The following is a 12,746-nucleotide window of genomic DNA, read 5'->3' as shown; positions in this document are numbered from 1 at the left end:
TGAGTTGCGCGCCTGCACTCGGTTGGTTCAGTTTCTAGGTACTCCGTACCAACTACCAAGTATGAACACTACTTGCCATTTCTGTTCATAGCCAACAGCGGATTTAATACAAATACTCAACCACTGTCTTCTCTGTGAGAATAACTGCAAAGGATCGTCAACGCTTTTGGTGATGAAACATATCACTATCATCCTCGTACAACAAAATAGATGCGTGGCTAAGGTTTCTAAACATAATGTGGATGACCTCTCACATTTCGGATACAAATACAACACATGCGTACAGCAAATAAGATATACTTGGATAAGATCCATTTGGATTTGGATATATCCATCCTTCCTAAATTCACAGGAGAGCAACTAAAAAAATCCAATGCCCATTGGATATCTTTGACTTGAGAAATCGGTCCCTAATGTCCAGCTTAGATTTCTAATGTAGGACTCACATGTTGATTTTGCTATACATAGAGTAGTTGACTGTTATACCAAGTCATTTCAAATAAATTTCAGTTAATTTTGCTAAAACTTTAGAGTGGATGAGATATCGTTTTTAGTTTTACGGTGTAGCTAGCTTTTGATGTGAGCCAACAATTATTTATAGACACACCAGTAGCTGAAGTTCTAATTCTACACAGTCCAACTTTAGACATGAGATCATCATCTAGGCATCGTACTTTTGTTATTATTAGATCGTCATGGATAAATTTGGACTTTAAAATAACCAGATCGTCGAATTGGATTGAGCATTATTTTTTTGAGGAAACGGATTGAGCATTATTAATCATTTGAAACTCTTCTTTTCAATTCCTTGGATTTTCAATCGAGCTTTCATTCGGATTCGGACTCTAATCCATTACCACTCTAGTCTCGCTTCTCGTCATGCACGATCCAAAGCCATCTCTGACCCTGATCCTGGTCCGACAACAAGGGAAACCCTTGTGCGCGCACTACTGCACTGCAATGGCCGTCATCATTCCCGAATCATCACCGGCGCTGCTGCTGGCTGCTGACTGCTGGCTGCACCGATCACCTCGTCATGAAACTTACCCACACATTTTTTCAGGTAAGAGCAAGTTTAATAATACAGCCCACTTTCTGGCTGTAAGGTATAACTATTAATACATGGCCTACTTGTCTCTCTCACAAAGTTTCTTAAACCCTAAGCCTAGGCTGGCTGTAAACTTATAGCTCGCTTCTCTTCTCTCTCCTCCCTTCTCTCCTCCACCTCAGCATTTAGCCAGCTTACAGCCACTATAATACTTGCTCTAAAGCCAGCTTGAGTCATAAGAGCAAGTTTAATAATACAGCCTACTTGCTGGCTCTAAGGTTTTTTCAGCCTTCTCCCAGCCCGCACATACGATAGTTAGCTCTTCATCCACTTATCTATCTCATAAAGTTTTTTGGTTTTTGCGCCTAAACTGACTCAGCCTGCTCTAACCATGTCGCTGTCGGTGACAGGAAAGGAAGCAGCCAGCCATCCGTCAGAACTCAGAACGCAGAAGCAGCAGCAGGCAGCCACCCCTCATGCTGTCTTGCCGGAATGCCGGGCCGAGTTGGTTGCGAGCTCCCAACCAACCGGGTCGGCCGCCGCGGACCATGACGCGGGCTCGCCGCCGCGCTTTCTCTGAGCGTTCCAATTCCAACGGGTTGTCCGCACGCCACACCACAGCGGGACCGGGAAGAGAGATCGGCAGCCTGCAGGTCGCCAGGTTCTCCTCCGGGGGCGAGTTTGCTGGAGAATTCATTGCGGCGGTTGGGAAGATGGATGGATGGATGGATGGGTGGCCAGCAAGCAGACGGCGAGGTCAAACTCAACTGCAAGGGCTTCAGCTTCAGGGGACCCGCGGCGACGGCGAGGAGCAAGCAAAGACAACAACTACACCTACCTGTATTCTTCTGCCAAATGCCAAATGGCCAATGCCATGCCACCGTGATGGATTCGCAAAGCGATTTTGATTATAAGGCCTTGTTTAGTTCGCGAAAAATTTTGCAAAATTTTTCAGATTCCCCATCACATCGAATCTTTAGACGTATGGATGGAGTATTAAATATAGGTGAAAATAAAAACTAATTGCACAGTTTGGTCGAAATTGACGAGACGAATCTTTTGAGCCTAATTAGTGTATAATTAGACAATATTTGTCAAATACAAACGAAAGTGCTACTATTCCTATTTTGCAAAATTTTTTGCAAGTAAACAAGGCCTAAGATTGGCAATAGGGATGTCCTCGTCCTATGGACTTGTATTTGTTATAGGATGAAGTTTTTCACTACGTCGGTGCCCAATTCATGGACTTGGATTTGTTATATAGGATGAAGTGTGTGGTTCAGCTAGGTTTGAGGTTTGAGCAAGAACTCAATTAATTAATTTCTTGAATTCACAGTCGGTGCAGAAATGTTCGTACTTTATATTTATGGACGATGTAAACACACATGGGATTTATCCGAAGTCCATATTTGTCAGTTCAGATACACTCTGACCTGAGAATTGGAAATTTACAGTTGTCTCAAAATTGGAAATTTACAGCTGCTATGTACTGTGTCCTCACTCCTCAGGCTTGGGAAAGAATACACTTCCCTGCCACTAGCAACTAGTGGCAATCTAGCATATTGAAGTTTCTGTGACATTAAAATGGTCCAGTCATCAGAATTAAGTATGCCAGTGAACTCTGTCCTAATAATGTTAGTACTATTTGATTTCCCTTTTTATGTTCTTATATTAAAACCAAAAAAGAAAGAGGATTGATGTGGGGCTCTTTTGAATTTTCCTTCCCAACACCAACAGTGTTCTCCCCCAGCTCTTCCTTCTGTGATGAGGACCTTGACAACAGTGTCGATGTGGGTTGTCCTCCTGCCCTACCTGTATTTGTCCATGTCCCCTTCAAAGCAGAAGCAGTCATCAGTCAGGCCTCTCTCCCTCTACCCCTCGTGTGTGCTGCACACATTACCACACCAGAAGATACACACCATCATCTCATCTCATCTCCTGCAATTATATACGTGGCCAGGGCCAGCGACATGTGAGCCGAGCCCTGCCTGGAGCAACACAGCGCTGGACGTTTTCGCTTCAGCTTGGAGGCATCGATCGGAGATAAAATCCAGGCCATGAAAGTGGAAACAAAAGCAGCTTAAATCCCACTGCAGCCTCGCGCGTTCCTTGCCTTGTTTGCAACAACTTCTTGCATTGTTGCTTGGTTGCTTGCGTGCAGTGCAGCTCATCATATCACTGCGTTGTCTGTGCTGTGCACCCATCTCAGCCTCCAGGCCTTTATAGCAAAGCCTTCTTGGCCCCGTGATAGTTCTAGAGAGAGAAGCAGGCAGAGAGGTGACAGCAAGAGGTGTGTAGAGAGAGAGAGAGAGAGAGAGAGAGAGAGAGAGAGAGAGAGGGCGGAAGGCGTGGTGGGCATGGAGAGTGAGGAGGGCGCCACGGTAGTGTGTGCCCACGCCCACCAAGAAGAAGCGGCGGCGGCGGCGGAGGCGGCGGCGGCCATGAAGGAAGCAGGAGGAGGGGGAAAGAGGAGGAGGAAGCAGCAGAGGAAGCAGGGAGGGGGCGGCGGAGGGAGGAAGAAGTACGCGCTGGTGAGCTACCACGAGCTGCCGGAGTACATGAAGGAGAACGAGTTCATCCTCAACTACTACCGCTCCGAGTGGCCCATCCTCAATGCCGTGCTCAGCCTCTTCTCCTGGCACAACGAGACCATCAACATCTGGACGTACGTACGGCCGGGTTCACTGCCTGAATCTTGCCGGCCTGAACCATTTCTGCCTGAATCTTGCTGCTGAAATTAATGGCCTCGTGGTTGTGGGTGCAGGCACCTTCTTGGGTTTATGCTGTTCTTCGGCCTCACCCTGGTGCATCTCGGCCAGTACTTCCCCCAGGTGGCTGATCTGATTGGACACCTCTCCTGGTGAGCTACTGCTATTCAGATTTTGCTACTAAATCTCATGTCAGTGCAAATTGGTTGATTTGTTAGGAATTACTAGTAGAGTAGTGCAACAACAGGTTTCAGGCTTTCAGCCATTCAGTGACAATGGAGGACACCATGAGTTAAATATCTACTAGGATTTTACACCATGCTCAGCTTCTGGTTCAAAGGCACACAGTTGTTGTGGGTTTGTACTGAAACTTCTGTGCTAGTAACTTAAGCTGTACTCTAAAGTCAATTGAGCTCAATTCCAAAACACGTGACGTAACCTCGACAACGATAGTACATATGTTTGCTTCAGCTATGATGAGATTGTTGAGTAAAGAAAGTAGTTGTATACTCTATAATTGAGAAGTTGCGTTATTTTACTTATAAAAATTCTTCTCTGTTTTTTTATTTCTGCAGGCCAATCTCAAAGGTTGCTGAAAATGTCTCCAGCAATATTGGAGATGTCCTATCAGTGAGTAACTTGCACTTCCTGCAACATTTTATCTGGTCCATGCGGTAATTCTAGGAGAATAAACTAGATTGCAGTAAAAATGTCCTGGTTAGATTTGCATGAGTAGGACATCCTGCCTGCTACTTTGAATGCATCAAACAAAATTTTGTACTGGTTTGTTGCCTTTTGTTTGTTCTGATGTGCATGATATGGAAGGCAAGGGTGGGTGAGCTTCCCGATTGCCTGACTTGGTGAGCCTTGTTAGATTAAACTTTTTTATGGTGCCTGCCTTTTATCTGGTCCTCGTGTTAGAAAGCAAAAATGTGCTGTTGCTTCACATCATCACAATAAGTTAAGTTTTCATGATGTGTTAGGAGGATTGTATTGTGATCTATGTGATTGTCGCCACTCTGGCATCATGACCGCCACAGACACGGCTCTTGTGTTCTCGCGGTTCTTGTGTTCTCACGGCTCCTTGAACATTCAGGATTGTCATGGTCGCCCACCTAATCAGTAGAAGAAAGACACCGTATGAAACAATATTGTTTGGAGGTTAGGTGGTGTGAAAAATGTCACGTATCCTACCAGTGGCGAAGACAGAAGATTTCAGGAGCCCGGGCAATTCTCATTAAGCAAAAATGTTTAACTATAAAATCACAGAATTTTATATAAATATAAAGAAGATTTCTTTTGCATTTTGGCGAGGAGCCCGGCCGGCCGCCCGGGGTGGCCGGGCGGTGGCTCTGCCAGTGTATCCTACCATACAATGCAATTTGCGTGATCTTGGAGGCTATGCTATATTGCCATCATGCCATATGTATACTAATTACTAAGTTATTGTATGGAGCCATATTTCCTAGAGGATTTCATACCAACCTTCCTCTTTCAATAGATTGCAACATGATCATGCATAGATGTCATGCCATGTGACAAGTAGTTTCATGCCAAGCCATGTTTCATGAAGGAATTCCTGCCAAGTTATTGACCTTCCATTTCACACACACATGATTAATTTTTCTGTTGATTCTTCTATTCCAACAAGCTGGTACTGTGGTACAGTGGTCCTACTTAATAATGGATCATGTATGTATAGTATAGCAGACCTTAGTCTGAATTGATAGTAATTGCCGTCACTGTTTGGCAACAAAAGTATTCAATGAGTACAAACCTGAATGGGATATGGTTGGATGTAGTATTCAGGCTGTACCTTGACAATTATTTGGAGCATGCATCATATTGCTTTCAGATGTTTAATGCCAAAATCATGCTAGTAGTAGTAGCAGAGTCTAGTTGTTGATTCTGGTAACCTACTAACCTGCCATGAAAAATAATGATGATATTAACTTGGAATTGGAATTGTCATGTGTGGTCCGTCCGTCCAGGGCGCGGCCATGTTCATCCAGACGAACCCGACGCTGGTCTCCTACGGCGCGGCGGTGACGTCGCAGACGACGCGGTGGCCCTTCTTCGTGTTCCTCGCCGGCGCCATGTTCTGCCTGCTGAGCAGCAGCGCGTGCCACCTGCTGTCGTGCCACTCGCACAGCCTGAACCTGTTCCTGATCCGCCTCGACTACACGGGCATCGCGGTGATGATCGTGGTGTCCTTCTTCCCGCCCATCTACTACATCTTCCAGTGCGAGCCGCACTGGCAGGTGGTGTACCTGTCGGCGATCACGGCGGCGGGGGTGGGCACGGTGTACGCGCTCATGTCCCCTCGCCTCAGCGCGGCGCGGTACCGCGCCCACCGCGCGCTGCTCTTCGTCGGGATGGGCCTGTCGGGCGTGGTGCCCGCCGTGCACGCGGCCGCCGTGAACTGGCACGAGCCCGCCCGGAACGTCACGCTGGCCTACGAGGGCGCCATGGCCGTGTCCTACCTCGTCGGCACCGCGTTCTACCTCACCCGGGTGCCCGAGCGGTGGAGGCCCGGCGCGTTCGACCTGGCGGGGCATAGCCACCAGATCTTCCACGCGCTCGTCATCGCCGGCGCGCTCGCGCACTACGGCGCCGCCATCGTGTTCCTCAAGGCCCGCGACGAGATGGGGTGCCCGGCCAGCTAAGCGAGGATTGGGGAGACGAAATCAAACCATTTTGTTTACAGCTTTACTTACAGCAGCAGCAGCAGCAAGCAAGCAAGTGTGCAAGCATGATTGATCGTTAATTACCGTTGGCCGTTGGAATGACAGTTGATTGGCGTTACAGATTATATTCCTTCTCAATTTGTACATAGAAGAACTGAAGAAGCTCATCGAGTCATGATTGATTAATGCATTCTTTCGATCGGTTTGGAATTTGCAAAATTCGAAAGATTATTCTTTTTATGTAAAAACTGAATGCAGGCAATAGATGTTTCGCGTCTGTCTGTCTGGCTGGCTGTGTTGCCATCCGACAACGCGAGCCAGCGACAGAGCTAGCTACTCGTCCAGTACCCGTTGCTTTCAGTTCAGGCGGACGAGTAGCCTAGACGCGACGTCGAGGCCGGTGGCCGGCACAGTACAGTTCAGTACAGATGGAGCCGTCGAGCTCCAGCCACCAGGCTACAGCGATCCTCACCGGCCGGGCTCATAAATGGGCGGTCGACCCGTCCAACAACCGGCCGGAACGGACGGACCTCTGACCTCTCACTCCGTGCAGCCCGCAGCTGTCGGTCCAGTAGACCGGCCAGCCGTCCCGACGTCCCCCCTACGTCCACGCGCGCCATTGTTCGTCGGCCGGCGCCGTCGCCTTCGCCCGGGCCGGCGCTGTCGAGTGCCAACCCAATCATGGTGCGACCGCGAGGCATTCCTGCCACCGCCGTGTGAGCAGTGAGCTGCCCGCGCGCGCAGCAGGCCAACAGCCCCGCGTGCTTTCTCGGTTTCACTACTGCTGGCCGCTCAACGCCGGGGAGACTCTTGCGATTTGCCCACTTGCGAACCTTGGTTGTTGTCGTCTACATTACACGAGTACGGGTACAAGTAATACGTATTGAATACGTAGATATACACTTTCTCAAAAAAAAAATCTACTAAAATATATCCAAGTATCCGTATCCAAGTATCCGACAAGTATTACATCACCCCTAGAATATCCGTGTAACAAAGGTTGTTGTTGTCCTGCTCAAAAAAAAAAAACTTGGTCAGTGTGCATGTAGCATGGGCCGTACTGCTCAGAACACATGGGCCCACTGGGCCGGGGTGTGGGGAGAAGAAGGAAACAGGGAAGGCCCTAACGACCCACGACGAGCGAGCGAGAGAGAGAGAGAGAGAGAGGGAGGGAGAGAGGAACGGAGAGAGGGAAGTTAACGCGCGGGCCGCGGGGATGCCGGAGCTGCCGGAGGTGGAGGCGGCGCGGCGGGCGCTGCAGGCGCACTGCGTGGGGAGGCGCATCGCGCGCTGCGCCGTGGCGGACGACGACAAGGTGGTCGTGGCCGCCGCCGGACGCGCGGCCTTCGAGCGCGCCATGGTCGGCCGGACCATCGTCGCCGCGCGCCGGAGGGGCAAGAACCTCTGGCTCCAGCTCGACGCGCCGCCCTTCCCGTCCTTCCAGTTCGGTTAGCCCGCGCGTACTACTTACTCCGTGGCGGCCTCTAGAGTTGGCCAGTCTTTGGTACTGCCATAGGCCCATAGCTTCGGTGCCCTGCTAGTGCTTGCTTGCCATTGTGATTCAGGACATTGGTAGTTGAATTGATACCTTTGGTTTATGCTGCTATGCATTTGATCGAAAATTACCCTGATTAATTTTGATTTATGTTTAATTATCCTTAGCAATCGCATGAATTCTGCTACTTTGTTGCGCTGGTCTAACACTTAGGAAGTGAGGACTTATAAGAGCATGCTTTGGATTGCAGGGATGGCAGGCGCGATATATATCAAAGGCGTTCCTGTGACAAATTATAAGAGGCAAGCGACCTTTTCTGTTATGTACTTTGTGATTATTTGAGTCCTGCAATCGGCTTTTAGGAAATAATTCTTCTCAAGGCTGCAGATCCGTTGTCAATTCCGAAGAGGAGTGGCCATCCAAATACTCTAAATTCTTTGCTGAGGTAATGATCCCAAACATATTGTCACATCAATTTTGTTTTGTAGCATGACACTCACGCTCTTGTTGGTTATATGTTACTTTTGCAACTGGGGATTGTATAGACTGATAAAATGTTATGTCCAGTGTTACAACTTATCAAGTTTAAATCAACATTGAATCCTTGTTCTTGCACACTATTATTGATTAGGACATTACACTCAAAAAGTAAGAAATGTATTCCAGTTAACTTAGTAAAAAAATACATCTTCAGATGAGCCAGTAACTAATCATTCAACAAAACCACATGGACAGTGGGTGTGGATGCCCCCCACTTGCTAATTAGGATATAGAAAGAAACTTGGGGAACAGATTGTATTGTTCATTAATCACAGTTTGATCTCTGATGGCTCGTCTAATGGTTGTTCAGTTCAAAGAGTCAAATGCACATTTGGTATGAACCTCATTCCAGTTTCATACTTGCCCATTTTTGTGTAAATTTTAAAAATTGGCTTGTGGGATGTTGGTTTTGAACCTCGTTATTTCTAAACTCTTTTGCTTCATTTGTAGCTTGATGATGGTTTGGAGTTCTCTTTCACTGATAAACGGCGCTTTGCAAGAGTTCGTTTGTTTGAAGATGTAGGTATTTTTTAAAAAATCTGAAGATTGCTTTCCTGTTTCTCATACAGATTTTCTCACCAAAGTAATGTTTGCAGCCTGAAACTGTACCCCCAATTTCTGAGCTGGGTCCAGATGCTCTGTTTGAGCCAATGTCTGTTGACGATTTCTTGGACTCCCTGGGTAGAAAGAAGATTGGGATAAAAGCTCTTTTACTTGATCAGGTGATCAGCATCCAACCAATACTCCCCATGCAAAAATATTTTCCCTGCAATGTACACACTTGACTTGTTGCAGTTTTTTATAAAATGGGCAGAGCTTTATATCAGGCATTGGTAATTGGATTGCAGACGAGGTGCTTTACCAGGTATTCGTACATTCTACAGCAGTTGGTGTGGCTCACAAACTGTAGCAATTAAATTTGATATATTTTTTTCAGTCAAGGATCCATCCATTACAGATTGCTTCGAATCTACCTAGGGAGAGTTGTGAAGCACTGCACCGAAGTATCCAAGAGGTGCGTCTAATTGGACAACGCTTTGTACTGAATTACATTCTACTGAAGTAGCCTTGTAGCATACCGAACTCCTGATTAATAATTTACTAGGTTGTGAAATATGCTGTTGAAGTTGATGCTGACATGGACCGCTTTCCAAAGGAATGGTTATTTCATCATCGTTGGGGCAAGAAGCCTGGCAAAGTCAATGGTACTTTCCTCACTTTTAGTCATGATTTCCGTCAACATACTTGGGCAAAGCCTTCGCTTACGGTGTTTTCTGATATCTGTCTTTTTATATGATGATGTATAAGACAAATAAAACTTGTTAATTCCATTGCTGCATACACACTCACATCAGACCTTGATTCCTTCTGAGGATTAATTAAGTTTTTGGCCCTGCAGGAAAGAAAATTGAATTCATCACAGCTGGTGGCAGGGTAAGTAATTATCCACTTCAGTACTAGACCTTCGGCTATGGTCAGACACGTCTAACTTCTTATACTACTTTGTTTACTCAGACTACTAACTTCTTATACTACTTTGTTTACTCAGACTACTGCCTACGTGCCGCAATTGCAAAAACTGATTGGAATCCAGTCCAGCAAAATGGTATCCGCTAACCTGGAACAACTAGCTGAGAACGTTGATACCAAGGATTCAGGGACTGAGGGAGAAGATGCAGATATTTTGAAGCCAAAAAAGCGAGTCGCAACATCCAGGGCTGCCAGGGGACAACAAAACAAAGATACTGTGGGCGCCAGTTCGAGAAAAGCAAGGGGAAATGCTGGTGCCACTAAGAAACCAGATGCCGATGTTGAGCCTGCTGAACCAGAAACAGTTGTCACCGAAAGCAACGGTGAGCAAATTTTGGACCAACCCAACAGTAATGCTGTCAATAAATCAGATCAGGTTACAAGAAGATCATCAAGGAAAGTGAAACCCCGTAAGTAAATCTGAACAAGGTAACCAGGAATCGGTCCATTGATTTTCACTATTATTAGCAATCAGCATTTTGGTGTATATATGTAGTGGCCAGCATATTTTGCACTCTAAGTGAAAACCTGGAGGAATGGTTTCAGCATGCTCTGTTTTGTTTTTTACACGATCTGTGTGATGTACCTTTGGAACAGAAGATGCCTGTTGCATATTATTGGGGAATTCGCTCCAGACCAACATTTGCCCTATCAGTATCATCCATCTCTGTGAGTGGTGCAGCTCCTCGGTACTACTAATAGTAGCACATCTAGGTTATGCATAAATGGACTGAGGTTTATGTGCTCCATGATGGTATGGAAGAGGTGAAAGAGATCTTTTTCCCGGCGTGTGAAGTTCCACACAGAATTGCCAAAAGAAAATTATATTTCATCTATCTCTTTTTAATTGTCATTCTCACGAATTGAGGAGTCAAACTTCTAAGAGTGTCACTTAGGTCCACGTACTTTGAAAATGCATTTCTGGTCCCTAAACTTGTTAAGTGGTGAAGGGTAGGTCCATGTCAGCCACGTGGTATTCCATGTTGATGTGGCATGCCAGCGTAGCCTAGGATAATCTAGTAGGATGGTCATCTTGCTCAACTAATAGCATCTACTGTTGATATCATCTTAACTTGGTACATGTAGATATATCATGTATAGAAGGATATGTATATTTATATATAAGCTTGTGAATTTAATTTGAGAACCTGTAATATGAGCAAGACTTGTAATTAAACATTTAAAACTTGCTCTCATATGTATCCTTATAACAGTTGCCATGATATGCAAACGGTATGCATGTGGACCTAGATGATTTTTTGGGGGACACATACTAAGGACTACTGGGGTTAATTTGACCAAACTCGACTAGTGGAGTGATCGATGGATTGATAGCTTGGCTTAGGTAAATTAAATTGGACGGTTGCTCACAGTCCATTCTATTAACAGACACCTTTGTAAAGTGATATCGATCATGTGAAGAGTGACATTGACATGTATTCATAATTCAATTATTACTGTAACTAATTTACAAAGGTTCTCAACCATTCTCATTCACCATTATTTTAAGGCATGCATCCTTAGTCCACTCTGCCATCTGCAGGGCAGTTCACTTTAGTTGTTCGTCATCAACATCAGTGGGCTGTATTAGCTAGGTTCTTGCCAGGTCATCAACACCAGGACACACCACATACACATCAGTGTGTCAAACCCCGGCTCCGTGACATCATGTAGAAGCACTATACCACAGCCAATAATTAGCGTCGGACAACAGTAGCTAAAACATAGCATTAACAACAAATAATTGGTCGCTACAAATTTCTAACGAAGCATCATTCGCTATTTTTCCTTATAGCGACCGATAATGAGTGGGTATATATATTCCGCAGTTTCCTCGGATAATTGGTCGCTAAAAATGCATATTAAGGTCCAACGATTGGTCGCTATAAGAGCATCTCCAAAGACTTTGGCAAATTGACTTGGCATTTGTTGTTGTTTGCAAACTCCTATAACAAAATGCAAAGGATGAAAATAGGTCATCTCCAAGGGAATTGGCATTTAGACTTGGCAAAGGATAAAAATAGGAGGTCTCCAGGCGCGTGCGCTTTCCTCGCGCGTGACTTTTGCTTGCGCGATCGGATTTGCAAAGCCGTCCACAGCTTGGCATTTTTGCCAAGTTTGCTCCCTTATATGCCAAGTTGCCCAAATTGCAAACTCCAAATGCAAAACCGTTGGATGCCTCTTTTGGAGCTTTTTAGCAAATTAGGTCGTGTTTAGTTCATGAAGTATTTTGCAGAAAACCCAAAAACTCAAAACCTTGAGACTCCCACCAAAATTCTAGCACCAAAATTTTTTGGTTTTGGTGTTCACTTCCCAAAAAATTTTTGCAAAACTTTTCAGATTTCCTTCACATCGAATCTTACGGCACATGTATAGAGCATTAAATATAGATAAAAAATAACTGATTACACGGTTTATATGTAATTTACGAGATGAATCTTTTGAGCCTAATTATTCCATTATTGGATAATATTTGTCAAATACAAACGATAGTGGTATAGTGTTCATTTTGCAAAAAATTTTGGAACTAAACAAGACCAATGTTCCTATTTAATTTTGCAAAAAGTTTAGGGCCAAAATAGTTTGGACATGTTTACTTCCAAAATGCAAAATAGCAAAAAAATTTATATTTTGCCCAAAATATTTTGGAAATAAACAAGACCTTACTCAAATGCAAATGGTTTTATTTTGGCGTACTCAGCCCGGCCCACCGGCATGTATTATAACTAGTAGGAGTG

General features: G+C 45.4%; 2 protein-coding genes across 4 annotated transcripts; both read left to right on the top strand.

Moving 5' to 3' along the window:
• LOC8067708 (heptahelical transmembrane protein ADIPOR1) lies at positions 2,901 to 6,662 on the top strand. Its single transcript, XM_002438692.2, has 4 exons — positions 2,901 to 3,713; positions 3,813 to 3,908; positions 4,332 to 4,386; positions 5,748 to 6,662. The coding sequence occupies exons 1-4, from the start codon at positions 3,406 to 3,408 to the stop codon at positions 6,420 to 6,422; spliced, it is 1,134 nt and encodes a 377-aa protein (XP_002438737.1). The 5' UTR covers positions 2,901 to 3,405; the 3' UTR covers positions 6,423 to 6,662.
• On the top strand, positions 7,588 to 10,662 carry LOC8058397 (formamidopyrimidine-DNA glycosylase). 3 transcript variants are annotated; one of them, XM_021449590.1, is made up of 10 exons: positions 7,588 to 7,891; positions 8,189 to 8,240; positions 8,326 to 8,383; positions 8,929 to 8,997; positions 9,075 to 9,200; positions 9,293 to 9,343; positions 9,416 to 9,493; positions 9,606 to 9,683; positions 9,878 to 9,912; positions 10,028 to 10,662. In XM_021449590.1, the coding sequence occupies exons 1-10, from the start codon at positions 7,660 to 7,662 to the stop codon at positions 10,059 to 10,061; spliced, it is 813 nt and encodes a 270-aa protein (XP_021305265.1). In that variant the 5' UTR covers positions 7,588 to 7,659; the 3' UTR covers positions 10,062 to 10,662. The 3 variants fall into 3 exon arrangements, with proteins under 3 accessions (XP_021305265.1, XP_002438736.1, XP_021305264.1); XM_002438691.2 differs by having other exon boundaries at positions 9,584 to 9,683; XM_021449589.1 differs by having other exon boundaries at positions 7,869 to 7,886; positions 9,584 to 9,683.

Source organism: Sorghum bicolor, chromosome 10 (assembly GCF_000003195.3).
Source record: "Sorghum bicolor cultivar BTx623 chromosome 10, Sorghum_bicolor_NCBIv3, whole genome shotgun sequence".
Classification (NCBI taxonomy): Eukaryota; Viridiplantae; Streptophyta; class Magnoliopsida; order Poales; family Poaceae; genus Sorghum; species Sorghum bicolor.
This window is presented reverse-complemented; position numbering and strand designations above follow the sequence as displayed.

Bases quoted from the DNA above. Each gene is read 5' to 3' on its own strand.
- LOC8058397 (XM_002438691.2), top strand. From the start codon at position 7,660: ATGCCGGAGCTGCCGGAGGTGGAGGCGGCGCGGCGGGCGCTGCAGGCG. The intron at 9,201-9,292 runs GTGATCAGCATC...TAAAATGGGCAG, and splicing joins AAGCTCTTTTACTTGATCAG to AGCTTTATATCAGGCATTGG. The intron at 9,494-9,583 runs GTGCGTCTAATT...ATAATTTACTAG, and splicing joins TGCACCGAAGTATCCAAGAG to GTTGTGAAATATGCTGTTGA.
- LOC8067708 (XM_002438692.2), top strand. From the start codon at position 3,406: ATGGAGAGTGAGGAGGGCGCCACGGTAGTGTGTGCCCACGCCCACCAA. The intron at 3,714-3,812 runs GTACGTACGGCC...TTGTGGGTGCAG, and splicing joins GAGACCATCAACATCTGGAC to GCACCTTCTTGGGTTTATGC. The intron at 4,387-5,747 runs GTGAGTAACTTG...CCGTCCGTCCAG, and splicing joins ATATTGGAGATGTCCTATCA to GGCGCGGCCATGTTCATCCA.